The 26324-nt window shown below is 62.6% G+C and overlaps 9 protein-coding genes across 9 annotated transcripts; all 9 read right to left on the bottom strand.

Annotated features, from left to right (window-relative positions):
- Positions 1-6594: 6594 nt before the first annotated feature.
- JKF63_05197 (uncharacterized protein) lies at positions 6595-7925 on the bottom strand (the record flags this gene model as incomplete). Its single annotated transcript, XM_067901166.1, has 2 exons — positions 6595-6762; positions 7554-7925. 2 exons carry the CDS (start codon positions 7923-7925, stop codon positions 6595-6597), a joined length of 540 nt encoding a protein of 179 aa, XP_067757529.1.
- Positions 7926-8788: 863 nt separating this feature from the next.
- JKF63_05196 (uncharacterized protein) lies at positions 8789-10119 on the bottom strand (the record flags this gene model as incomplete). Its single annotated transcript, XM_067901165.1, has 2 exons — positions 8789-8956; positions 9748-10119. The coding sequence occupies 2 exons, from the start codon at positions 10117-10119 to the stop codon at positions 8789-8791; spliced, it is 540 nt and encodes a 179-aa protein (XP_067757528.1).
- An 871-nt stretch (positions 10120-10990) lies between these two features.
- On the bottom strand, positions 10991-12322 carry JKF63_05195 (uncharacterized protein; the record flags this gene model as incomplete). The annotated part of the gene is made up of 2 exons (XM_067901164.1): positions 10991-11158; positions 11951-12322. 2 exons carry the CDS (start codon positions 12320-12322, stop codon positions 10991-10993), a joined length of 540 nt encoding a protein of 179 aa, XP_067757527.1.
- An 871-nt stretch (positions 12323-13193) lies between these two features.
- On the bottom strand, positions 13194-14524 carry JKF63_05194 (uncharacterized protein; the record flags this gene model as incomplete). The annotated part of the gene is made up of 2 exons (XM_067901163.1): positions 13194-13361; positions 14153-14524. The coding sequence occupies 2 exons, from the start codon at positions 14522-14524 to the stop codon at positions 13194-13196; spliced, it is 540 nt and encodes a 179-aa protein (XP_067757526.1).
- Positions 14525-15396: 872 nt separating this feature from the next.
- Positions 15397-16727, bottom strand: JKF63_05193 (uncharacterized protein; the record flags this gene model as incomplete). Its single annotated transcript, XM_067901162.1, has 2 exons — positions 15397-15564; positions 16356-16727. The coding sequence occupies 2 exons, from the start codon at positions 16725-16727 to the stop codon at positions 15397-15399; spliced, it is 540 nt and encodes a 179-aa protein (XP_067757525.1).
- An 867-nt stretch (positions 16728-17594) lies between these two features.
- Positions 17595-18926, bottom strand: JKF63_05192 (uncharacterized protein; the record flags this gene model as incomplete). Its single annotated transcript, XM_067901161.1, has 2 exons — positions 17595-17762; positions 18555-18926. 2 exons carry the CDS (start codon positions 18924-18926, stop codon positions 17595-17597), a joined length of 540 nt encoding a protein of 179 aa, XP_067757524.1.
- An 878-nt stretch (positions 18927-19804) lies between these two features.
- On the bottom strand, positions 19805-21135 carry JKF63_05191 (uncharacterized protein; the record flags this gene model as incomplete). The annotated part of the gene is made up of 2 exons (XM_067901160.1): positions 19805-19972; positions 20764-21135. 2 exons carry the CDS (start codon positions 21133-21135, stop codon positions 19805-19807), a joined length of 540 nt encoding a protein of 179 aa, XP_067757523.1.
- An 864-nt stretch (positions 21136-21999) lies between these two features.
- JKF63_05190 (uncharacterized protein) lies at positions 22000-23330 on the bottom strand (the record flags this gene model as incomplete). The annotated part of the gene is made up of 2 exons (XM_067901159.1): positions 22000-22167; positions 22959-23330. The coding sequence occupies 2 exons, from the start codon at positions 23328-23330 to the stop codon at positions 22000-22002; spliced, it is 540 nt and encodes a 179-aa protein (XP_067757522.1).
- An 866-nt stretch (positions 23331-24196) lies between these two features.
- JKF63_05189 (uncharacterized protein) lies at positions 24197-25528 on the bottom strand (the record flags this gene model as incomplete). Its single annotated transcript, XM_067901158.1, has 2 exons — positions 24197-24364; positions 25157-25528. 2 exons carry the CDS (start codon positions 25526-25528, stop codon positions 24197-24199), a joined length of 540 nt encoding a protein of 179 aa, XP_067757521.1.
- Positions 25529-26324: the final 796 nt, after the last annotated feature.

The raw sequence follows: 26324 nt of genomic DNA, 5'->3' as shown, positions 1-26324 counted from the left end.
GCCACTCTCTAGTAGGCCTCCTCCTCCTCGTCGTACTCACCCTCCTCCTCGACGGTGGCGTCCTGGTACTGCTGGTACTCGGACACGAGGTCGTTCATGTTGGACTCGGCCTCGGTGAACTCCATCTCGTCCATGCCCTCACCCGTGTACCAGTGGAGGAAGGCCTTGCGGCGGAACATGCCGGTGAACTGCTCACCAACGCGGCGGAACATCTCCTGAATGCAGGTGTTGTTGCCGATGAAGGTGACGGACATCTTGAGGCCCTTGGGCGGGATATCGCAGATGGAGGACTTGATGTTGTTCGGGATCCACTCGATGAAGTAGCTGGAGTTCTTGTTCTGCACGTTCAGCATCTGCTCGTCGACCTCCTTGGTCGACATGCGGCCGCGGAACAACGCAGACGCGGTGAGGTAGCGGCCGTGGCGCGGGTCGGCAGCCTGCATCATGTTCTTGGCGTCGAACATCTGCTGCGTCAGCTCCGCAACGGACAGGCCGCGGTACTGCTGCGAGCCGCGGCTGGTCAGCGGCGCGAAGCCCATCATGAAGAAGTGCAGACGCGGGAACGGCACCAGGTTCACGGCAAGCTTGCGCAGATCAGAGTTCAGCTGACCAGGGAAGCGCAGGCAGCAGGTCACGCCGGACATCACAGCGGCCACCAGGTGGTTCAGGTCACCGAACGTCGGCGTCGTCAGCTTCAGCGTACGAAAGCAAATGTCGTACAGCGCCTCGTTATCAATGCACATCGACTCGTCGGAGTTCTCCACGAGCTGGTGCACAGATAGGGTTGTGTTGTACGGCTCAACGACGGTATCCGACACGCGGGGGACGGGATAACGGAGAAGGTCATCATGATCCGGTCCGGGTACTCTTCGCGGAGCTTGGAGATGAGCAGGGTGCCCATGCCGGAGCCCGTGCCGCCACCGAGGGAGTGAGACAGCTGGAAGCCCTGCAGGCAGTCGCAGCTCTCCGCCTCCTTGCGGCACACATCAAGCACGGAGTCGATCAGCTCCGCGCCCTCGGTGTAGTGGCCCTTGGCCCAGTTGTTGCCAGCGCCGGACTGACCAAAAATGAAGTTGTCCGGGCGGAACAGCTGGCCGTACGGGCCGGCGCGGACGGAGTCCATGGTGCCCGGCTCGAGGTCCATCAGCACCGCGCGGGGCACGTAGCGGCCGCCGGTGGACTCATCGAAGTAAACGTTGATGCGCTCGAGCTGCAAATCCGAGTCGCCCTGGTACGTGCCAGTCGGGTCAACGCCGTGCTCGTCGCTGATGACCTCCCAGAACTTTGAGCCGATCTGGTTGCCGCACTGGCCGGCCTGGCAGGAAACGATCTCACGCATGGTGATGTGTGTACTTACAAGCCTGTATATGGGGAGTGGGTGACAAGTGCAGGGAAGCACAAAATGTGTGGTGGAGAACTGTGGGGCAGCGTTTGTGGCAGCGAGGGTCCACGTCCACGCGGCGCGAAAAGCAGAAGAGCGCCACGTCGCGCACGTGTAGTGGCAAACGAGCGAAGAGAAAAGCGCGGGGCGAGTGCACAGGGAGAAGGGCGGTGGTGTGGGCAGGAGAGAACGTGGAACGGAGAGGGAGGACGGGAAGGGAAGGGGAAGGGGAAGGGGGGTTCGCCGACAAAGGAGCACACGCGCGCACCGCATCCGTGGCGACACACACCCCTGCCCCACGCGACCAGCACACATCACAACGAAAACGCACAGCGGCACAAAGCGAAGCATCCGCGGTTGAAGTCTTCCTTTCACATCATCGCAGCTAAGGAGAGGAGGAGAGAGGGGGTGGGTGGGTGGGGGAGGGGATCGGCAAAAGGGGCAGGAGAAATGGGGAGTCGGCTGGTGCAGGGGAAGGGGGGAGAAGGAGGGACGGGGCTCACGTGCGCACGCGCGCACACACACGCGGCCCGCCCAGCACACACACACACACCTTCTCCCCTCCTCCCACACACCACCCGCTCACCCTCCGCCACTCACTCACAGGCGCACTGACACGCCCCCACCCACTCACAAAAGAAAAGGAAAACAAGCCCAAAGCGGCGTACAGGTAAATGATAAACATAGAAAAGGCGCTCAGGGAACTGAGTGCAGGCGACAGACACCGAGCGGTGGAGAGCGGGGGGGCGGGCGGCGGGACGCAGAGGCGGCGAGCGCGCTACGCACCAACACACGCGCACACGTACAGCCACTCTCTAGTAGGCCTCCTCCTCCTCGTCGTACTCACCCTCCTCCTCGACGGTGGCGTCCTGGTACTGCTGGTACTCGGACACGAGGTCGTTCATGTTGGACTCGGCCTCGGTGAACTCCATCTCGTCCATGCCCTCACCCGTGTACCAGTGGAGGAAGGCCTTGCGGCGGAACATGCCGGTGAACTGCTCACCAACGCGGCGGAACATCTCCTGAATGCAGGTGTTGTTGCCGATGAAGGTGACGGACATCTTGAGGCCCTTGGGCGGGATATCGCAGATGGAGGACTTGATGTTGTTCGGGATCCACTCGATGAAGTAGCTGGAGTTCTTGTTCTGCACGTTCAGCATCTGCTCGTCGACCTCCTTGGTCGACATGCGGCCGCGGAACAACGCAGACGCGGTGAGGTAGCGGCCGTGGCGCGGGTCGGCAGCCTGCATCATGTTCTTGGCGTCGAACATCTGCTGCGTCAGCTCCGCAACGGACAGGCCGCGGTACTGCTGCGAGCCGCGGCTGGTCAGCGGCGCGAAGCCCATCATGAAGAAGTGCAGACGCGGGAACGGCACCAGGTTCACGGCAAGCTTGCGCAGATCAGAGTTCAGCTGACCAGGGAAGCGCAGGCAGCAGGTCACGCCGGACATCACAGCGGCCACCAGGTGGTTCAGGTCACCGAACGTCGGCGTCGTCAGCTTCAGCGTACGAAAGCAAATGTCGTACAGCGCCTCGTTATCAATGCACATCGACTCGTCGGAGTTCTCCACGAGCTGGTGCACAGATAGGGTTGTGTTGTACGGCTCAACGACGGTATCCGACACGCGGGGGACGGGATAACGGAGAAGGTCATCATGATCCGGTCCGGGTACTCTTCGCGGAGCTTGGAGATGAGCAGGGTGCCCATGCCGGAGCCCGTGCCGCCACCGAGGGAGTGAGACAGCTGGAAGCCCTGCAGGCAGTCGCAGCTCTCCGCCTCCTTGCGGCACACATCAAGCACGGAGTCGATCAGCTCCGCGCCCTCGGTGTAGTGGCCCTTGGCCCAGTTGTTGCCAGCGCCGGACTGACCAAAAATGAAGTTGTCCGGGCGGAACAGCTGGCCGTACGGGCCGGCGCGGACGGAGTCCATGGTGCCCGGCTCGAGGTCCATCAGCACCGCGCGGGGCACGTAGCGGCCGCCGGTGGACTCATCGAAGTAAACGTTGATGCGCTCGAGCTGCAAATCCGAGTCGCCCTGGTACGTGCCAGTCGGGTCAACGCCGTGCTCGTCGCTGATGACCTCCCAGAACTTTGAGCCGATCTGGTTGCCGCACTGGCCGGCCTGGCAGGAAACGATCTCACGCATGGTGATGTGTGTACTTACAAGCCTGTATATGGGGAGTGGGTGACAAGTGCAGGGAAGCACAAAATGTGTGGTGGAGAACTGTGGGGCAGCGTTTGTGGCAGCGAGGGTCCACGTCCACGCGGCGCGAAAAGCAGAAGAGCGCCACGTCGCGCACGTGTAGTGGCAAACGAGCGAAGAGAAAAGCGCGGGGCGAGTGCACAGGGAGAAGGGCGGTGGTGTGGGCAGGAGAGAACGTGGAACGGAGAGGGAGGACGGAAAGGGAAGGGGAAGGAAGGAAAGGGGAAGGGAAAGGGGGTTCGCCGACAAAGGAGCACACGCGCGCACCGCATCCGTGGCGACACACACCCCTGCCCCACGCGACCAGCACACATCACAACGAAAACGCACAGCGGCACAAAGCGAAGCATCCGCGGTTGAAGTCTTCCTTCACATCATCGCAGCTAAGGAGAGGAGGAGAGAGGGGGTGGGTGGGTGGGGGAGGGGATCGGCAAAAGGGCAGGAGAAATGGGGAGTCGGCTGGTGCGGGGAAGGGGGGAGAAGGAGGGACGGGGCTCACGTGCGCACGCGCACACACACGCGGCCCGCCCAGCACACACACACACACCTTCTCCCCTCCTCCCACACACCACCCGCTCACCCTCCGCCACTCACTCACAGGCGCACTGACACGCCCCCACCCACTCACAAAAGAAAAGGAAAACAAGCCCAAAGCGGCGTACAGGTAAATGATAAACATAGAAAAGGCGCTCAGGGAACTGAGTGCAGGCGACAGACACCGAGCGGTGGAGAGCGGGGGGGCGGGCGGCGGGACGCAGAGGCGGCGAGCGCGCTACGCACCAACACACGCGCACACGTACAGCCACTCTCTAGTAGGCCTCCTCCTCCTCGTCGTACTCACCCTCCTCCTCGACGGTGGCGTCCTGGTACTGCTGGTACTCGGACACGAGGTCGTTCATGTTGGACTCGGCCTCGGTGAACTCCATCTCGTCCATGCCCTCACCCGTGTACCAGTGGAGGAAGGCCTTGCGGCGGAACATGCCGGTGAACTGCTCACCAACGCGGCGGAACATCTCCTGAATGCAGGTGTTGTTGCCGATGAAGGTGACGGACATCTTGAGGCCCTTGGGCGGGATATCGCAGATGGAGGACTTGATGTTGTTCGGGATCCACTCGATGAAGTAGCTGGAGTTCTTGTTCTGCACGTTCAGCATCTGCTCGTCGACCTCCTTGGTCGACATGCGGCCGCGGAACAACGCAGACGCGGTGAGGTAGCGGCCGTGGCGCGGGTCGGCAGCCTGCATCATGTTCTTGGCGTCGAACATCTGCTGCGTCAGCTCCGCAACGGACAGGCCGCGGTACTGCTGCGAGCCGCGGCTGGTCAGCGGCGCGAAGCCCATCATGAAGAAGTGCAGACGCGGGAACGGCACCAGGTTCACGGCAAGCTTGCGCAGATCAGAGTTCAGCTGACCAGGGAAGCGCAGGCAGCAGGTCACGCCGGACATCACAGCGGCCACCAGGTGGTTCAGGTCACCGAACGTCGGCGTCGTCAGCTTCAGCGTACGAAAGCAAATGTCGTACAGCGCCTCGTTATCAATGCACATCGACTCGTCGGAGTTCTCCACGAGCTGGTGCACAGATAGGGTTGTGTTGTACGGCTCAACGACGGTATCCGACACGCGGGGGACGGGATAACGGAGAAGGTCATCATGATCCGGTCCGGGTACTCTTCGCGGAGCTTGGAGATGAGCAGGGTGCCCATGCCGGAGCCCGTGCCGCCACCGAGGGAGTGAGACAGCTGGAAGCCCTGCAGGCAGTCGCAGCTCTCCGCCTCCTTGCGGCACACATCAAGCACGGAGTCGATCAGCTCCGCGCCCTCGGTGTAGTGGCCCTTGGCCCAGTTGTTGCCAGCGCCGGACTGACCAAAAATGAAGTTGTCCGGGCGGAACAGCTGGCCGTACGGGCCGGCGCGGACGGAGTCCATGGTGCCCGGCTCGAGGTCCATCAGCACCGCGCGGGGCACGTAGCGGCCGCCGGTGGACTCATCGAAGTAAACGTTGATGCGCTCGAGCTGCAAATCCGAGTCGCCCTGGTACGTGCCAGTCGGGTCAACGCCGTGCTCGTCGCTGATGACCTCCCAGAACTTTGAGCCGATCTGGTTGCCGCACTGGCCGGCCTGGCAGGAAACGATCTCACGCATGGTGATGTGTGTACTTACAAGCCTGTATATGGGGAGTGGGTGACAAGTGCAGGGAAGCACAAAATGTGTGGTGGAGAACTGTGGGGCAGCGTTTGTGGCAGCGAGGGTCCACGTCCACGCGGCGCGAAAAAGCAGAAGAGCGCCACGTCGCGCACGTGTAGTGGCAAACGAGCGAAGAGAAAAGCGCGGGGCGAGTGCACAGGAGAAGGGCGGTGGTGTGGGCAGGAGAGAACGTGGAACGGAGAGGGAGGACGGAAAGGGGAAGGGGAAGGGGAAGGGAAGGGAAGGGAAGGGGGTCTGCCGACAAAGGAGCACACGCGCGCACCGCATCCGTGGCGACACACACCCTGCCCCACGCGACCAGCACACATCACAACGAAACGCACAGCGGCACAAAGCGAAGCATCCGCGGTTGAAGTCTTCCTTTCACATCATCGCAGCTAAGGAGAGGAGGAGAGAGGGGGGTGGGTGGGTGGGGAGGGGATCGGCAAAAGGGGCAGGAGAAATGGGGAGTCGGCTGGTGCGGGGGAAGGGGGAGAAGGAGGGACGGGGCTCACGTGCGCACGCGCGCACACACACGCGGCCCGCCCAGCACACACACACACACCTTCTCCCCTCCTCCCACACACCACCCGCTCACCCTCCGCCACTCACTCACAGGCGCACTGACACGCCCCCCACCCACTCACAAAAGAAAAGGAAAACAAGCCCAAAGCGGCGTACAGGTAAATGATAAACATAGAAAAGGCGCTCAGGGAACTGAGTGCAGGCGACAGACACCGAGCGGTGGAGAGCGGGGGGGCGGGCGGCGGGACGCAGAGGCGGCGAGCGCGCTACGCACCAACACACGCGCACACGTACAGCCACTCTCTAGTAGGCCTCCTCCTCCTCGTCGTACTCACCCTCCTCCTCGACGGTGGCGTCCTGGTACTGCTGGTACTCGGACACGAGGTCGTTCATGTTGGACTCGGCCTCGGTGAACTCCATCTCGTCCATGCCCTCACCCGTGTACCAGTGGAGGAAGGCCTTGCGGCGGAACATGCCGGTGAACTGCTCACCAACGCGGCGGAACATCTCCTGAATGCAGGTGTTGTTGCCGATGAAGGTGACGGACATCTTGAGGCCCTTGGGCGGGATATCGCAGATGGAGGACTTGATGTTGTTCGGGATCCACTCGATGAAGTAGCTGGAGTTCTTGTTCTGCACGTTCAGCATCTGCTCGTCGACCTCCTTGGTCGACATGCGGCCGCGGAACAACGCAGACGCGGTGAGGTAGCGGCCGTGGCGCGGGTCGGCAGCCTGCATCATGTTCTTGGCGTCGAACATCTGCTGCGTCAGCTCCGCAACGGACAGGCCGCGGTACTGCTGCGAGCCGCGGCTGGTCAGCGGCGCGAAGCCCATCATGAAGAAGTGCAGACGCGGGAACGGCACCAGGTTCACGGCAAGCTTGCGCAGATCAGAGTTCAGCTGACCAGGGAAGCGCAGGCAGCAGGTCACGCCGGACATCACAGCGGCCACCAGGTGGTTCAGGTCACCGAACGTCGGCGTCGTCAGCTTCAGCGTACGAAAGCAAATGTCGTACAGCGCCTCGTTATCAATGCACATCGACTCGTCGGAGTTCTCCACGAGCTGGTGCACAGATAGGGTTGTGTTGTACGGCTCAACGACGGTATCCGACACGCGGGGGACGGGATAACGGAGAAGGTCATCATGATCCGGTCCGGGTACTCTTCGCGGAGCTTGGAGATGAGCAGGGTGCCCATGCCGGAGCCCGTGCCGCCACCGAGGGAGTGAGACAGCTGGAAGCCCTGCAGGCAGTCGCAGCTCTCCGCCTCCTTGCGGCACACATCAAGCACGGAGTCGATCAGCTCCGCGCCCTCGGTGTAGTGGCCCTTGGCCCAGTTGTTGCCAGCGCCGGACTGACCAAAAATGAAGTTGTCCGGGCGGAACAGCTGGCCGTACGGGCCGGCGCGGACGGAGTCCATGGTGCCCGGCTCGAGGTCCATCAGCACCGCGCGGGGCACGTAGCGGCCGCCGGTGGACTCATCGAAGTAAACGTTGATGCGCTCGAGCTGCAAATCCGAGTCGCCCTGGTACGTGCCAGTCGGGTCAACGCCGTGCTCGTCGCTGATGACCTCCCAGAACTTTGAGCCGATCTGGTTGCCGCACTGGCCGGCCTGGCAGGAAACGATCTCACGCATGGTGATGTGTGTTCTTACAAGCCTGTATATGGGGAGTGGGTGACAAGTGCAGGGAAGCACAAAATGTGTGGTGGAGAACTGTGGGGCAGCGTTTGTGGCAGCGAGGGTCCACGTCCACGCGGCGCGAAAAGCAGAAGAGCGCCACGTCGCGCACGTGTAGTGGCAAACGAGCGAAGAGAAAAGCGCGGGGCGAGTGCACAGGGAGAAGGGCGGTGGTGTGGGCAGGAGAGAACGTGGAACGGAGAGGGAGGACGGGGAAGGGGAAGGGGAAGGGAAAGGGGGTTCGCCGACAAAGGAGCACACGCGCGCACCGCATCCGTGGCGACACACACCCCTGCCCCACGCGACCAGCACACATCACAACGAAAACGCACAGCGGCACAAAGCGAAGCATCCGCGGTTGAAGTCTTCCTTTCACATCATCGCAGCTAAGGAGAGGAGGAGAGAGGGGGGTGGGTGGGTGGGGAGGGGATCGGCAAAAGGGGCAGGAGAAATGGGGAGTCGGCTGGTGCGGGGGAAGGGGGGAGAAGGAGGGACGGGGGCTCACGTGCGCACGCGCACACACACACGCGGCCCGCCCAGCACACACACACACACCTTCTCCCCTCCTCCCACACACCACCCGCTCACCCTCCGCCACTCACTCACAGGCGCACTGACACGCCCCCACCCACTCACAAAAGAAAAGGAAAACAAGCCCAAAGCGGCGTACAGGTAAATGATAAACATAGAAAAGGCGCTCAGGGAACTGAGTGCAGGCGACAGACACCGAGCGGTGGAGAGCGGGGGGCGGGCCGGCCGGCGGGACGCAGAGGCGGCGAGCGCGCTACGCACCAACACACGCGCACACGTACAGCCACTCTCTAGTAGGCCTCCTCCTCCTCGTCGTACTCACCCTCCTCCTCGACGGTGGCGTCCTGGTACTGCTGGTACTCGGACACGAGGTCGTTCATGTTGGACTCGGCCTCGGTGAACTCCATCTCGTCCATGCCCTCACCCGTGTACCAGTGGAGGAAGGCCTTGCGGCGGAACATGCCGGTGAACTGCTCACCAACGCGGCGGAACATCTCCTGAATGCAGGTGTTGTTGCCGATGAAGGTGACGGACATCTTGAGGCCCTTGGGCGGGATATCGCAGATGGAGGACTTGATGTTGTTCGGGATCCACTCGATGAAGTAGCTGGAGTTCTTGTTCTGCACGTTCAGCATCTGCTCGTCGACCTCCTTGGTCGACATGCGGCCGCGGAACAACGCAGACGCGGTGAGGTAGCGGCCGTGGCGCGGGTCGGCAGCCTGCATCATGTTCTTGGCGTCGAACATCTGCTGCGTCAGCTCCGCAACGGACAGGCCGCGGTACTGCTGCGAGCCGCGGCTGGTCAGCGGCGCGAAGCCCATCATGAAGAAGTGCAGACGCGGGAACGGCACCAGGTTCACGGCAAGCTTGCGCAGATCAGAGTTCAGCTGACCAGGGAAGCGCAGGCAGCAGGTCACGCCGGACATCACAGCGGCCACCAGGTGGTTCAGGTCACCGAACGTCGGCGTCGTCAGCTTCAGCGTACGAAAGCAAATGTCGTACAGCGCCTCGTTATCAATGCACATCGACTCGTCGGAGTTCTCCACGAGCTGGTGCACAGATAGGGTTGTGTTGTACGGCTCAACGACGGTATCCGACACGCGGGGGACGGGATAACGGAGAAGGTCATCATGATCCGGTCCGGGTACTCTTCGCGGAGCTTGGAGATGAGCAGGGTGCCCATGCCGGAGCCCGTGCCGCCACCGAGGGAGTGAGACAGCTGGAAGCCCTGCAGGCAGTCGCAGCTCTCCGCCTCCTTGCGGCACACATCAAGCACGGAGTCGATCAGCTCCGCGCCCTCGGTGTAGTGGCCCTTGGCCCAGTTGTTGCCAGCGCCGGACTGACCAAAAATGAAGTTGTCCGGGCGGAACAGCTGGCCGTACGGGCCGGCGCGGACGGAGTCCATGGTGCCCGGCTCGAGGTCCATCAGCACCGCGCGGGGCACGTAGCGGCCGCCGGTGGACTCATCGAAGTAAACGTTGATGCGCTCGAGCTGCAAATCCGAGTCGCCCTGGTACGTGCCAGTCGGGTCAACGCCGTGCTCGTCGCTGATGACCTCCCAGAACTTTGAGCCGATCTGGTTGCCGCACTGGCCGGCCTGGCAGGAAACGATCTCACGCATGGTGATGTGTGTACTTACAAGCCTGTATATGGGGAGTGGGTGACAAGTGCAGGGAAGCACAAAATGTGTGGTGGAGAACTGTGGGGCAGCGTTTGTGGCAGCGAGGGTCCACGTCCACGCGGCGCGAAAAGCAGAAGAGCGCCACGTCGCGCACGTGTAGTGGCAAACGAGCGAAGAGAAAAGCGCGGGGCGAGTGCACAGGGAGAAGGGCGGTGGTGTGGGCAGGAGAGAACGTGGAACGGAGAGGGAGGACGGGAAAGGGAAGGGGAAGGGGAAGGGAAAGGGGCGGGGGGGGGTTCGCCGACAAAGGAGCACACGCGCGCACCGCATCCGTGGCGACACACACCCCTGCCCCACGCGACCAGCACACATCACAACGAAAACGCACAGCGGCACAAAGCGAAGCATCCGCGGTTGAAGTCTTCCTTTCACATCATCGCAGCTAAGGAGAGGAGGAGAGGGGGGTGGGTGGGTGGGGGAGGGGATCGGCAAAAGGGGCAGGAGAAATGGGGAGTCGGCTGGTGCGGGGGAAGGGGGGAGAAGGAGGGACGGGGCTCACGTGCGCACGCGCGCACACACACGCGGCCCGCCCAGCACACACACACACACCTTCTCCCCTCCTCCCACACACCACCCGCTCACCCTCCGCCACTCACTCACAGGCGCACTGACACGCCCCCACCCACTCACAAAAGAAAAGGAAAACAAGCCCAAAGCGGCGTACAGGTAAATGATAAACATAGAAAAGGCGCTCAGGGAACTGAGTGCAGGCGACAGACACCGAGCGGTGGAGAGCGGGGGGGCGGGCGGCGGGACGCAGAGGCGGCGAGCGCGCTACGCACCAACACACGCGCACACGTACAGCCACTCTCTAGTAGGCCTCCTCCTCCTCGTCGTACTCACCCTCCTCCTCGACGGTGGCGTCCTGGTACTGCTGGTACTCGGACACGAGGTCGTTCATGTTGGACTCGGCCTCGGTGAACTCCATCTCGTCCATGCCCTCACCCGTGTACCAGTGGAGGAAGGCCTTGCGGCGGAACATGCCGGTGAACTGCTCACCAACGCGGCGGAACATCTCCTGAATGCAGGTGTTGTTGCCGATGAAGGTGACGGACATCTTGAGGCCCTTGGGCGGGATATCGCAGATGGAGGACTTGATGTTGTTCGGGATCCACTCGATGAAGTAGCTGGAGTTCTTGTTCTGCACGTTCAGCATCTGCTCGTCGACCTCCTTGGTCGACATGCGGCCGCGGAACAACGCAGACGCGGTGAGGTAGCGGCCGTGGCGCGGGTCGGCAGCCTGCATCATGTTCTTGGCGTCGAACATCTGCTGCGTCAGCTCCGCAACGGACAGGCCGCGGTACTGCTGCGAGCCGCGGCTGGTCAGCGGCGCGAAGCCCATCATGAAGAAGTGCAGACGCGGGAACGGCACCAGGTTCACGGCAAGCTTGCGCAGATCAGAGTTCAGCTGACCAGGGAAGCGCAGGCAGCAGGTCACGCCGGACATCACAGCGGCCACCAGGTGGTTCAGGTCACCGAACGTCGGCGTCGTCAGCTTCAGCGTACGAAAGCAAATGTCGTACAGCGCCTCGTTATCAATGCACATCGACTCGTCGGAGTTCTCCACGAGCTGGTGCACAGATAGGGTTGTGTTGTACGGCTCAACGACGGTATCCGACACGCGGGGGGACGGGATAACGGAGAAGGTCATCATGATCCGGTCCGGGTACTCTTCGCGGAGCTTGGAGATGAGCAGGGTGCCCATGCCGGAGCCCGTGCCGCCACCGAGGGAGTGAGACAGCTGGAAGCCCTGCAGGCAGTCGCAGCTCTCCGCCTCCTTGCGGCACACATCAAGCACGGAGTCGATCAGCTCCGCGCCCTCGGTGTAGTGGCCCTTGGCCCAGTTGTTGCCAGCGCCGGACTGACCAAAAATGAAGTTGTCCGGGCGGAACAGCTGGCCGTACGGGCCGGCGCGGACGGAGTCCATGGTGCCCGGCTCGAGGTCCATCAGCACCGCGCGGGGCACGTAGCGGCCGCCGGTGGACTCATCGAAGTAAACGTTGATGCGCTCGAGCTGCAAATCCGAGTCGCCCTGGTACGTGCCAGTCGGGTCAACGCCGTGCTCGTCGCTGATGACCTCCCAGAACTTTGAGCCGATCTGGTTGCCGCACTGGCCGGCCTGGCAGGAAACGATCTCACGCATGGTGATGTGTGTACTTACAAGCCTGTATATGGGGAGTGGGTGACAAGTGCAGGGAAGCACAAAATGTGTGGTGGAGAACTGTGGGGCAGCGTTTGTGGCAGCGAGGGTCCACGTCCACGCGGCGCGAAAAGCAGAAGAGCGCCACGTCGCGCACGTGTAGTGGCAAACGAGCGAAGAGAAAAGCGCGGGGCGAGTGCACAGGGAGAAGGGCGGTGGTGTGGGCAGGAGAGAACGTGGAACGGAGAGGGAGGACGGGAAAGGGGAAGGGGAAGGGGAAGGAAGGGGGGTTCGCCGACAAAGGAGCACACGCGCGCACCGCATCCGTGGCGACACACACCCCTGCCCCACGCGACCAGCACACATCACAACGAAAACGCACAGCGGCACAAAGCGAAGCATCCGCGGTTGAAGTCTTCCTTTCACATCATCGCAGCTAAGGAGAGGAGGAGAGAGGGGGGTGGGTGGGTGGGGGAGGGGATCGGCAAAAGGGGCAGGAGAAATGGGGAGTCGGCTGGTGCGGGGGAAGGGGGGAGAAGGAGGGACGGGGGCTCACGTGCGCACGCGCACACACACACGCGGCCCGCCCAGCACACACACACACACCTTCTCCCCTCCTCCCACACACCACCCGCTCACCCTCCGCCACTCACTCACAGGCGCACTGACACGCCCCCACCCACTCACAAAAGAAAAGGAAAACAAGCCCAAAGCGGCGTACAGGTAAATGATAAACATAGAAAAGGCGCTCAGGGAACTGAGTGCAGGCGACAGACACCGAGCGGTGGAGAGCGGGGGGCGGGGGGGGGGCGGCGGGACGCAGAGGCGGCGAGCGCGCTACGCACCAACACACGCGCACACGTACAGCCACTCTCTAGTAGGCCTCCTCCTCCTCGTCGTACTCACCCTCCTCCTCGACGGTGGCGTCCTGGTACTGCTGGTACTCGGACACGAGGTCGTTCATGTTGGACTCGGCCTCGGTGAACTCCATCTCGTCCATGCCCTCACCCGTGTACCAGTGGAGGAAGGCCTTGCGGCGGAACATGCCGGTGAACTGCTCACCAACGCGGCGGAACATCTCCTGAATGCAGGTGTTGTTGCCGATGAAGGTGACGGACATCTTGAGGCCCTTGGGCGGGATATCGCAGATGGAGGACTTGATGTTGTTCGGGATCCACTCGATGAAGTAGCTGGAGTTCTTGTTCTGCACGTTCAGCATCTGCTCGTCGACCTCCTTGGTCGACATGCGGCCGCGGAACAACGCAGACGCGGTGAGGTAGCGGCCGTGGCGCGGGTCGGCAGCCTGCATCATGTTCTTGGCGTCGAACATCTGCTGCGTCAGCTCCGCAACGGACAGGCCGCGGTACTGCTGCGAGCCGCGGCTGGTCAGCGGCGCGAAGCCCATCATGAAGAAGTGCAGACGCGGGAACGGCACCAGGTTCACGGCAAGCTTGCGCAGATCAGAGTTCAGCTGACCAGGGAAGCGCAGGCAGCAGGTCACGCCGGACATCACAGCGGCCACCAGGTGGTTCAGGTCACCGAACGTCGGCGTCGTCAGCTTCAGCGTACGAAAGCAAATGTCGTACAGCGCCTCGTTATCAATGCACATCGACTCGTCGGAGTTCTCCACGAGCTGGTGCACAGATAGGGTTGTGTTGTACGGCTCAACGACGGTATCCGACACGCGGGGGACGGGATAACGGAGAAGGTCATCATGATCCGGTCCGGGTACTCTTCGCGGAGCTTGGAGATGAGCAGGGTGCCCATGCCGGAGCCCGTGCCGCCACCGAGGGAGTGAGACAGCTGGAAGCCCTGCAGGCAGTCGCAGCTCTCCGCCTCCTTGCGGCACACATCAAGCACGGAGTCGATCAGCTCCGCGCCCTCGGTGTAGTGGCCCTTGGCCCAGTTGTTGCCAGCGCCGGACTGACCAAAAATGAAGTTGTCCGGGCGGAACAGCTGGCCGTACGGGCCGGCGCGGACGGAGTCCATGGTGCCCGGCTCGAGGTCCATCAGCACCGCGCGGGGCACGTAGCGGCCGCCGGTGGACTCATCGAAGTAAACGTTGATGCGCTCGAGCTGCAAATCCGAGTCGCCCTGGTACGTGCCAGTCGGGTCAACGCCGTGCTCGTCGCTGATGACCTCCCAGAACTTTGAGCCGATCTGGTTGCCGCACTGGCCGGCCTGGCAGGAAACGATCTCACGCATGGTGATGTGTGTACTTACAAGCCTGTATATGGGGAGTGGGTGACAAGTGCAGGGAAGCACAAAATGTGTGGTGGAGAACTGTGGGGCAGCGTTTGTGGCAGCGAGGGTCCACGTCCACGCGGCGCGAAAAGCAGAAGAGCGCCACGTCGCGCACGTGTAGTGGCAAACGAGCGAAGAGAAAAGCGCGGGGCGAGTGCACAGGGAGAAGGGCGGTGGTGTGGGCAGGAGAGAACGTGGAACGGAGAGGGAGGACGGGAAAGGGGAAGGGGAAGGGGAAGGGAAAGGGGGGGGGGTTCGCCGACAAAGGAGCACACGCGCGCACCGCATCCGTGGCGACACACACCCCTGCCCCACGCGACCAGCACACATCACAACGAAAACGCACAGCGGCACAAAGCGAAGCATCCGCGGTTGAAGTCTTCCTTTCACATCATCGCAGCTAAGGAGAGGAGGAGAGAGGGGGGTGGGTGGGTGGGGGAGGGGATCGGCAAAAGGGGCAGGAGAAATGGGGAGTCGGCTGGTGCGGGGGAAGGGGGGAGAAGGAGGGACGGGGGCTCACGTGCGCACGCGCGCACACACACGCGGCCCGCCCAGCACACACACACACACCTTCTCCCCTCCTCCCACACACCACCCGCTCACCCTCCGCCACTCACTCACAGGCGCACTGACACGCCCCCCACCCACTCACAAAAGAAAAGGAAAACAAGCCCAAAGCGGCGTACAGGTAAATGATAAACATAGAAAAGGCGCTCAGGGAACTGAGTGCAGGCGACAGACACCGAGCGGTGGAGAGCGGGGGGGCGGGCGGCGGGACGCAGAGGCGGCGAGCGCGCTACGCACCAACACACGCGCACACGTACAGCCACTCTCTAGTAGGCCTCCTCCTCCTCGTCGTACTCACCCTCCTCCTCGACGGTGGCGTCCTGGTACTGCTGGTACTCGGACACGAGGTCGTTCATGTTGGACTCGGCCTCGGTGAACTCCATCTCGTCCATGCCCTCACCCGTGTACCAGTGGAGGAAGGCCTTGCGGCGGAACATGCCGGTGAACTGCTCACCAACGCGGCGGAACATCTCCTGAATGCAGGTGTTGTTGCCGATGAAGGTGACGGACATCTTGAGGCCCTTGGGCGGGATATCGCAGATGGAGGACTTGATGTTGTTCGGGATCCACTCGATGAAGTAGCTGGAGTTCTTGTTCTGCACGTTCAGCATCTGCTCGTCGACCTCCTTGGTCGACATGCGGCCGCGGAACAACGCAGACGCGGTGAGGTAGCGGCCGTGGCGCGGGTCGGCAGCCTGCATCATGTTCTTGGCGTCGAACATCTGCTGCGTCAGCTCCGCAACGGACAGGCCGCGGTACTGCTGCGAGCCGCGGCTGGTCAGCGGCGCGAAGCCCATCATGAAGAAGTGCAGACGCGGGAACGGCACCAGGTTCACGGCAAGCTTGCGCAGATCAGAGTTCAGCTGACCAGGGAAGCGCAGGCAGCAGGTCACGCCGGACATCACAGCGGCCACCAGGTGGTTCAGGTCACCGAACGTCGGCGTCGTCAGCTTCAGCGTACGAAAGCAAATGTCGTACAGCGCCTCGTTATCAATGCACATCGACTCGTCGGAGTTCTCCACGAGCTGGTGCACAGATAGGGTTGTGTTGTACGGCTCAACGACGGTATCCGACACGCGGGGGACGGGATAACGGAGAAGGTCATCATGATCCGGTCCGGGTACTCTTCGCGGAGCTTGGAGATGAGCAGGGTGCCCATGCCGGAGCCCGTGCCGCCACCGAGGGAGTGAGACAGCTGGAAGCCCTGCAGGCAGTCGCAGCTCTCCGCCTCCTTGCGGCACACATCAAGCACGGAGTCGATCAGCTCCGCGCCCTCGGTGTAGTGGCCCTTGGCCCAGTTGTTGCCAGCGCCGGACTGACCAAAAATGAAGTTGTCCGGGCGGAACAGCTGGCCGTACGGGCCGGCGCGGACGGAGTCCATGGTGCCCGGCTCGAGGTCCATCAGCACCGCGCGGGGCACGTAGCGGCCGCCGGTGGACTCATCGAAGTAAACGTTGATGCGCTCGAGCTGCAAATCCGAGTCGCCCTGGTACGTGCCAGTCGGGTCAACGCCGTGCTCGTCGCTGATGACCTCCCAGAACTTTGAGCCGATCTGGTTGCCGCACTGGCCGGCCTGGCAGGAAACGATCTCACGCATGGTGATGTGTGTACTTACAAGCCTGTATATGGGGAGTGGGTGACAAGTGCAGGGAAGCACAAAATGTGTGGTGGAGAACTGTGGGGCAGCGTTTGTGGCAGCGAGGGTCCACGTCCACGCGGCGCGAAAAGCAGAAGAGCGCCACGTCGCGCACGTGTAGTGGCAAACGAGCGAAGAGAAAAGCGCGGGGCGAGTGCACAGGGAGAAGGGCGGTGGTGTGGGCAGGAGAGAACGTGGAACGGAGAGGGAGGACGGGAAAGGGAAGGGGAAGGGGAAGGGAAAGGGGGGTTCGCCGACAAAGGAGCACACGCGCGCACCGCATCCGTGGCGACACACACCCCTGCCCCACGCGACCAGCACACATCACAACGAAAACGCACAGCGGCACAAAGCGAAGCATCCGCGGTTGAAGTCTTCCTTTCACATCATCGCAGCTAAGGAGAGGAGGAGAGGGGGGGGTGAGTGGGTGGGGGAGGGGATCGGCAAAAGGGGCAGGAGAAATGGGGAGTCGGCTGGTGCGGGGGAAGGGGGGAGAAGGAGGGACGGGGGCTCACGTGCGCACGCGCACACACACACGCGGCCCGCCCAGCACACACACACACACCTTCTCCCCTCCTCCCACACACCACCCGCTCACCCTCCGCCACTCACTCACAGGCGCACTGACACGCCCCCCACCCACTCACAAAAGAAAAGGAAAACAAGCCCAAAGCGGCGTACAGGTAAATGATAAACATAGAAAAGGCGCTCAGGGAACTGAGTGCAGGCGACAGACACCGAGCGGTGGAGAGCGGGGGGGCGGGCGGCGGGACGCAGAGGCGGCGAGCGCGCTACGCACCAACACACGCGCACACGTACAGCCACTCTCTAGTAGGCCTCCTCCTCCTCGTCGTACTCACCCTCCTCCTCGACGGTGGCGTCCTGGTACTGCTGGTACTCGGACACGAGGTCGTTCATGTTGGACTCGGCCTCGGTGAACTCCATCTCGTCCATGCCCTCACCCGTGTACCAGTGGAGGAAGGCCTTGCGGCGGAACATGCCGGTGAACTGCTCACCAACGCGGCGGAACATCTCCTGAATGCAGGTGTTGTTGCCGATGAAGGTGACGGACATCTTGAGGCCCTTGGGCGGGATATCGCAGATGGAGGACTTGATGTTGTTCGGGATCCACTCGATGAAGTAGCTGGAGTTCTTGTTCTGCACGTTCAGCATCTGCTCGTCGACCTCCTTGGTCGACATGCGGCCGCGGAACAACGCAGACGCGGTGAGGTAGCGGCCGTGGCGCGGGTCGGCAGCCTGCATCATGTTCTTGGCGTCGAACATCTGCTGCGTCAGCTCCGCAACGGACAGGCCGCGGTACTGCTGCGAGCCGCGGCTGGTCAGCGGCGCGAAGCCCATCATGAAGAAGTGCAGACGCGGGAACGGCACCAGGTTCACGGCAAGCTTGCGCAGATCAGAGTTCAGCTGACCAGGGAAGCGCAGGCAGCAGGTCACGCCGGACATCACAGCGGCCACCAGGTGGTTCAGGTCACCGAACGTCGGCGTCGTCAGCTTCAGCGTACGAAAGCAAATGTCGTACAGCGCCTCGTTATCAATGCACATCGACTCGTCGGAGTTCTCCACGAGCTGGTGCACAGATAGGGTTGTGTTGTACGGCTCAACGACGGTATCCGACACGCGGGGGGACGGGATAACGGAGAAGGTCATCATGATCCGGTCCGGGTACTCTTCGCGGAGCTTGGAGATGAGCAGGGTGCCCATGCCGGAGCCCGTGCCGCCACCGAGGGAGTGAGACAGCTGGAAGCCCTGCAGGCAGTCGCAGCTCTCCGCCTCCTTGCGGCACACATCAAGCACGGAGTCGATCAGCTCCGCGCCCTCGGTGTAGTGGCCCTTGGCCCAGTTGTTGCCAGCGCCGGACTGACCAAAAATGAAGTTGTCCGGGCGGAACAGCTGGCCGTACGGGCCGGCGCGGACGGAGTCCATGGTGCCCGGCTCGAGGTCCATCAGCACCGCGCGGGGCACGTAGCGGCCGCCGGTGGACTCATCGAAGTAAACGTTGATGCGCTCGAGCTGCAAATCCGAGTCGCCCTGGTACGTGCCAGTCGGGTCAACGCCGTGCTCGTCGCTGATGACCTCCCAGAACTTTGAGCCGATCTGGTTGCCGCACTGGCCGGCCTGGCAGGAAACGATCTCACGCATGGTGATGTGTGTACTTACAAGCCTGTATATGGGGAGTGGGTGACAAGTGCAGGGAAGCACAAAATGTGTGGTGGAGAACTGTGGGGCAGCGTTTGTGGCAGCGAGGGTCCACGTCCACGCGGCGCGAAAAGCAGAAGAGCGCCACGTCGCGCACGTGTAGTGGCAAACGAGCGAAGAGAAAAGCGCGGGGCGAGTGCACAGGGAGAAGGGCGGTGGTGTGGGCAGGAGAGAACGTGGAACGGAGAGGGAGGACGGGAAAGGGGAAGGGGAAGGGGAAGGGAAAGGGGGGGGGGGGGGGGTTCGCCGACAAAGGAGCACACGCGCGCACCGCATCCGTGGCGACACACACCCCTGCCCCACGCGACCAGCACACATCACAACGAAAACGCACAGCGGCACAAAGCGAAGCATCCGCGGTTGAAGTCTTCCTTTCACATCATCGCAGCTAAGGAGAGGAGGAGAGAGGGGGGTGGGTGGGTGGGGGAGGGGATCGGCAAAAGGGGCAGGAGAAATGGGGAGTCGGCTGGTGCGGGGGAAGGGGGGAGAAGGAGGGACGGGGGCTCACGTGCGCACGCGCGCACACACACGCGGCCCGCCCAGCACACACACACACACCTTCTCCCCTCCTCCCACACACCACCCGCTCACCCTCCGCCACTCACTCACAGGCGCACTGACACGCCCCCCACCCACTCACAAAAGAAAAGGAAAACAAGCCCAAAGCGGCGTACAGGTAAATGATAAACATAGAAAAGGCGCTCAGGGAACTGAGTGCAGGCGACAGACACCGAGCGGTGGAGAGCGGGGGGGCGGGCGGCGGGACGCAGAGGCGGCGAGCGCGCTACGCACCAACACACGCGCACACGTACAGCCACTCTCTAGTAGGCCTCCTCCTCCTCGTCGTACTCACCCTCCTCCTCGACGGTGGCGTCCTGGTACTGCTGGTACTCGGACACGAGGTCGTTCATGTTGGACTCGGCCTCGGTGAACTCCATCTCGTCCATGCCCTCACCCGTGTACCAGTGGAGGAAGGCCTTGCGGCGGAACATGCCGGTGAACTGCTCACCAACGCGGCGGAACATCTCCTGAATGCAGGTGTTGTTGCCGATGAAGGTGACGGACATCTTGAGGCCCTTGGGCGGGATATCGCAGATGGAGGACTTGATGTTGTTCGGGATCCACTCGATGAAGTAGCTGGAGTTCTTGTTCTGCACGTTCAGCATCTGCTCGTCGACCTCCTTGGTCGACATGCGGCCGCGGAACAACGCAGACGCGGTGAGGTAGCGGCCGTGGCGCGGGTCGGCAGCCTGCATCATGTTCTTGGCGTCGAACATCTGCTGCGTCAGCTCCGCAACGGACAGGCCGCGGTACTGCTGCGAGCCGCGGCTGGTCAGCGGCGCGAAGCCCATCATGAAGAAGTGCAGACGCGGGAACGGCACCAGGTTCACGGCAAGCTTGCGCAGATCAGAGTTCAGCTGACCAGGGAAGCGCAGGCAGCAGGTCACGCCGGACATCACAGCGGCCACCAGGTGGTTCAGGTCACCGAACGTCGGCGTCGTCAGCTTCAGCGTACGAAAGCAAATGTCGTACAGCGCCTCGTTATCAATGCACATCGACTCGTCGGAGTTCTCCACGAGCTGGTGCACAGATAGGGTTGTGTTGTACGGCTCAACGACGGTATCCGACACGCGGGGGACGGGATAACGGAGAAGGTCATCATGATCCGGTCCGGGTACTCTTCGCGGAGCTTGGAGATGAGCAGGGTGCCCATGCCGGAGCCCGTGCCGCCACCGAGGGAGTGAGACAGCTGGAAGCCCTGCAGGCAGTCGCAGCTCTCCGCCTCCTTGCGGCACACATCAAGCACGGAGTCGATCAGCTCCGCGCCCTCGGTGTAGTGGCCCTTGGCCCAGTTGTTGCCAGCGCCGGACTGACCAAAAATGAAGTTGTCCGGGCGGAACAGCTGGCCGTACGGGCCGGCGCGGACGGAGTCCATGGTGCCCGGCTCGAGGTCCATCAGCACCGCGCGGGGCACGTAGCGGCCGCCGGTGGACTCATCGAAGTAAACGTTGATGCGCTCGAGCTGCAAATCCGAGTCGCCCTGGTACGTGCCAGTCGGGTCAACGCCGTGCTCGTCGCTGATGACCTCCCAGAACTTTGAGCCGATCTGGTTGCCGCACTGGCCGGCCTGGCAGGAAACGATCTCACGCATGGTGATGTGTGTACTTACAAGCCTGTATATGGGGAGTGGGTGACAAGTGCAGGGAAGCACAAAATGTGTGGTGGAGAACTGTGGGGCAGCGTTTGTGGCAGCGAGGGTCCACGTCCACGCGGCGCGAAAAGCAGAAGAGCGCCACGTCGCGCACGTGTAGTGGCAAACGAGCGAAGAGAAAAGCGCGGGGCGAGTGCACAGGGAGAAGGGCGGTGGTGTGGGCAGGAGAGAACGTGGAACGGAGAGGGAGGACGGGAAAGGGGAAGGGGAAGGGAAGGGAAGGGGGGTTCGCCGACAAAGGAGCACACGCGCGCACCGCATCCGTGGCGACACACACCCCTGCCCCACGCGACCAGCACACATCACAACGAAAACGCACAGCGGCACAAAGCGAAGCATCCGCGGTTGAAGTCTTCCTTTCACATCATCGCAGCTAAGGAGAGGAGGAGAGAGGGGGGTGGGTGGGTGGGGGAGGGGATCGGCAAAAGGGGCAGGAGAAATGGGGAGTCGGCTGGTGCGGGGGAAGGGGGGAGAAGGAGGGACGGGGGCTCACGTGCGCACGCGCGCACACACACGCGGCCCGCCCAGCACACACACACACACCTTCTCCCCTCCTCCCACACACCACCCGCTCACCCTCCGCCACTCACTCACAGGCGCACTGACACGCCCCCACCCACTCACAAAAGAAAAGGAAAACAAGCCCAAAGCGGCGTACAGGTAAATGATAAACATAGAAAAGGCGCTCAGGGAACTGAGTGCAGGCGACAGACACCGAGCGGTGGAGAGCGGGGGGCGGGCGGCGGGACGCAGAGGCGGCGAGCGCGCTACGCACCAACACACGCGCACACGTACAGCCACTCTCTAGTAGGCCTCCTCCTCCTCGTCGTACTCACCCTCCTCCTCGACGGTGGCGTCCTGGTACTGCTGGTACTCGGACACGAGGTCGTTCATGTTGGACTCGGCCTCGGTGAACTCCATCTCGTCCATGCCCTCACCCGTGTACCAGTGGAGGAAGGCCTTGCGGCGGAACATGCCGGTGAACTGCTCACCAACGCGGCGGAACATCTCCTGAATGCAGGTGTTGTTGCCGATGAAGGTGACGGACATCTTGAGGCCCTTGGGCGGGATATCGCAGATGGAGGACTTGATGTTGTTCGGGATCCACTCGATGAAGTAGCTGGAGTTCTTGTTCTGCACGTTCAGCATCTGCTCGTCGACCTCCTTGGTCGACATGCGGCCGCGGAACAACGCAGACGCGGTGAGGTAGCGGCCGTGGCGCGGGTCGGCAGCCTGCATCATGTTCTTGGCGTCGAACATCTGCTGCGTCAGCTCCGCAACGGACAGGCCGCGGTACTGCTGCGAGCCGCGGCTGGTCAGCGGCGCGAAGCCCATCATGAAGAAGTGCAGACGCGGGAACGGCACCAGGTTCACGGCAAGCTTGCGCAGATCAGAGTTCAGCTGACCAGGGAAGCGCAGGCAGCAGGTCACGCCGGACATCACAGCGGCCACCAGGTGGTTCAGGTCACCGAACGTCGGCGTCGTCAGCTTCAGCGTACGAAAGCAAATGTCGTACAGCGCCTCGTTATCAATGCACATCGACTCGTCGGAGTTCTCCACGAGCTGGTGCACAGATAGGGTTGTGTTGTACGGCTCAACGACGGTATCCGACACGCGGGGGACGGGATAACGGAGAAGGTCATCATGATCCGGTCCGGGTACTCTTCGCGGAGCTTGGAGATGAGCAGGGTGCCCATGCCGGAGCCCGTGCCGCCACCGAGGGAGTGAGACAGCTGGAAGCCCTGCAGGCAGTCGCAGCTCTCCGCCTCCTTGCGGCACACATCAAGCACGGAGTCGATCAGCTCCGCGCCCTCGGTGTAGTGGCCCTTGGCCCAGTTGTTGCCAGCGCCGGACTGACCAAAAATGAAGTTGTCCGGGCGGAACAGCTGGCCGTACGGGCCGGCGCGGACGGAGTCCATGGTGCCCGGCTCGAGGTCCATCAGCACCGCGCGGGGCACGTAGCGGCCGCCGGTGGACTCATCGAAGTAAACGTTGATGCGCTCGAGCTGCAAATCCGAGTCGCCCTGGTACGTGCCAGTCGGGTCAACGCCGTGCTCGTCGCTGATGACCTCCCAGAACTTTGAGCCGATCTGGTTGCCGCACTGGCCGGCCTGGCAGGAAACGATCTCACGCATGGTGATGTGTGTACTTACAAGCCTGTATATGGGGAGTGGGTGACAAGTGCAGGGAAGCACAAAATGTGTGGTGGAGAACTGTGGGGCAGCGTTTGTGGCAGCGAGGGTCCACGTCCACGCGGCGCGAAAAGCAGAAGAGCGCCACGTCGCGCACGTGTAGTGGCAAACGAGCGAAGAGAAAAGCGCGGGGCGAGTGCACAGGGAGAAGGGCGGTGGTGTGGGCAGGAGAGAACGTGGAACGGAGAGGGAGGACGGGGAAGGGGAAGGGGAAGGGAAGGGAAGGGGGGTTCGCCGACAAAGGAGCACACGCGCGCACCGCATCCGTGGCGACACACACCCCTGCCCCACGCGACCAGCACACATCACAACGAAAACGCACAGCGGCACAAAGCGAAGCATCCGCGGTTGAAGTCTTCCTTTCACATCATCGCAGCTAAGGAGAGGAGGAGAGAGGGGGGTGGGTGGGTGGGGGAGGGGATCGGCAAAAGGGGCAGGAGAAATGGGGAGTCGGCTGGTGCGGGGGAAGGGGGGAGAAGGAGGGACGGGGGCTCACGTGCGCACGCGCGCACACACACGCGGCCCGCCCAGCACACACACACACACCTTCTCCCCTCCTCCCACACACCACCCGCTCACCCTCCGCCACTCACTCACAGGCGCACTGACACGCCCCCCACCCACTCACAAAAGAAAAGGAAAACAAGCCCAAAGCGGCGTACAGGTAAATGATAAACATAGAAAAGGCGCTCAGGGAACTGAGTGCAGGCGACAGACACCGAGCGGTGGAGAGCGGGGGGGCGGGCGGCGGGACGCAGAGGCGGCGAGCGCGCTACGCACCAACACACGCGCACACGTACAGCCACTCTCTAGTAGGCCTCCTCCTCCTCGTCGTACTCACCCTCCTCCTCGACGGTGGCGTCCTGGTACTGCTGGTACTCGGACACGAGGTCGTTCATGTTGGACTCGGCCTCGGTGAACTCCATCTCGTCCATGCCCTCACCCGTGTACCAGTGGAGGAAGGCCTTGCGGCGGAACATGCCGGTGAACTGCTCACCAACGCGGCGGAACATCTCCTGAATGCAGGTGTTGTTGCCGATGAAGGTGACGGACATCTTGAGGCCCTTGGGCGGGATATCGCAGATGGAGGACTTGATGTTGTTCGGGATCCACTCGATGAAGTAGCTGGAGTTCTTGTTCTGCACGTTCAGCATCTGCTCGTCGACCTCCTTGGTCGACATGCGGCCGCGGAACAACGCAGACGCGGTGAGGTAGCGGCCGTGGCGCGGGTCGGCAGCCTGCATCATGTTCTTGGCGTCGAACATCTGCTGCGTCAGCTCCGCAACGGACAGGCCGCGGTACTGCTGCGAGCCGCGGCTGGTCAGCGGCGCGAAGCCCATCATGAAGAAGTGCAGACGCGGGAACGGCACCAGGTTCACGGCAAGCTTGCGCAGATCAGAGTTCAGCTGACCAGGGAAGCGCAGGCAGCAGGTCACGCCGGACATCACAGCGGCCACCAGGTGGTTCAGGTCACCGAACGTCGGCGTCGTCAGCTTCAGCGTACGAAAGCAAATGTCGTACAGCGCCTCGTTATCAATGCACATCGACTCGTCGGAGTTCTCCACGAGCTGGTGCACAGATAGGGTTGTGTTGTACGGCTCAACGACGGTATCCGACACGCGGGGGGACGGGATAACGGAGAAGGTCATCATGATCCGGTCCGGGTACTCTTCGCGGAGCTTGGAGATGAGCAGGGTGCCCATGCCGGAGCCCGTGCCGCCACCGAGGGAGTGAGACAGCTGGAAGCCCTGCAGGCAGTCGCAGCTCTCCGCCTCCTTGCGGCACACATCAAGCACGGAGTCGATCAGCTCCGCGCCCTCGGTGTAGTGGCCCTTGGCCCAGTTGTTGCCAGCGCCGGACTGACCAAAAATGAAGTTGTCCGGGCGGAACAGCTGGCCGTACGGGCCGGCGCGGACGGAGTCCATGGTGCCCGGCTCGAGGTCCATCAGCACCGCGCGGGGCACGTAGCGGCCGCCGGTGGACTCATCGAAGTAAACGTTGATGCGCTCGAGCTGCAAATCCGAGTCGCCCTGGTACGTGCCAGTCGGGTCAACGCCGTGCTCGTCGCTGATGACCTCCCAGAACTTTGAGCCGATCTGGTTGCCGCACTGGCCGGCCTGGCAGGAAACGATCTCACGCATGGTGATGTGTGTACTTACAAGCCTGTATATGGGGAGTGGGTGACAAGTGCAGGGAAGCACAAAATGTGTGGTGGAGAACTGTGGGGCAGCGTTTGTGGCAGCGAGGGTCCACGTCCACGCGGCGCGAAAAGCAGAAGAGCGCCACGTCGCGCACGTGTAGTGGCAAACGAGCGAAGAGAAAAGCGCGGGGCGAGTGCACAGGGAGAAGGGCGGTGGTGTGGGCAGGAGAGAACGTGGAACGGAGAGGGAGGACGGGGAAGGGGAAGGGGAAGGGAAAGGGGGGTTCGCCGACAAAGGAGCACACGCGCGCACCGCATCCGTGGCGACACACACCCCTGCCCCACGCGACCAGCACACATCACAACGAAAACGCACAGCGGCACAAAGCGAAGCATCCGCGGTTGAAGTCTTCCTTTCACATCATCGCAGCTAAGGAGAGGAGGAGAGGGGGGGTGGGTGGGTGGGGGAGGGGATCGGCAAAAGGGGCAGGAGAAATGGGGAGTCGGCTGGTGCGGGGGAAGGGGGGAGGGGGGGGAAAAGGAGGGACGGGGGCTCACGTGCGCACGCGCACACACACACGCGGCCCGCCCAGCACACACACACACACCTTCTCCCCTCCTCCCACACACCACCCGCTCACCCTCCGCCACTCACTCACAGGCGCACTGACACGCCCCCACCCACTCACAAAAGAAAAGGAAAACAAGCCCAAAGCGGCGTACAGGTAAATGATAAACATAGAAAAGGCGCTCAGGGAACTGAGTGCAGGCGACAGACACCGAGCGGTGGAGAGCGG

The sequence above is a fragment of the Porcisia hertigi genome, chromosome 21 (assembly GCF_017918235.1).
Source record: "Porcisia hertigi strain C119 chromosome 21, whole genome shotgun sequence".
In the NCBI taxonomy this organism is placed as follows: domain Eukaryota; phylum Euglenozoa; class Kinetoplastea; order Trypanosomatida; family Trypanosomatidae; genus Porcisia; species Porcisia hertigi.
The sequence above is the reverse complement of the archived record's forward strand: the minus strand, read 5'-3'. Positions and strand labels throughout refer to the sequence as shown.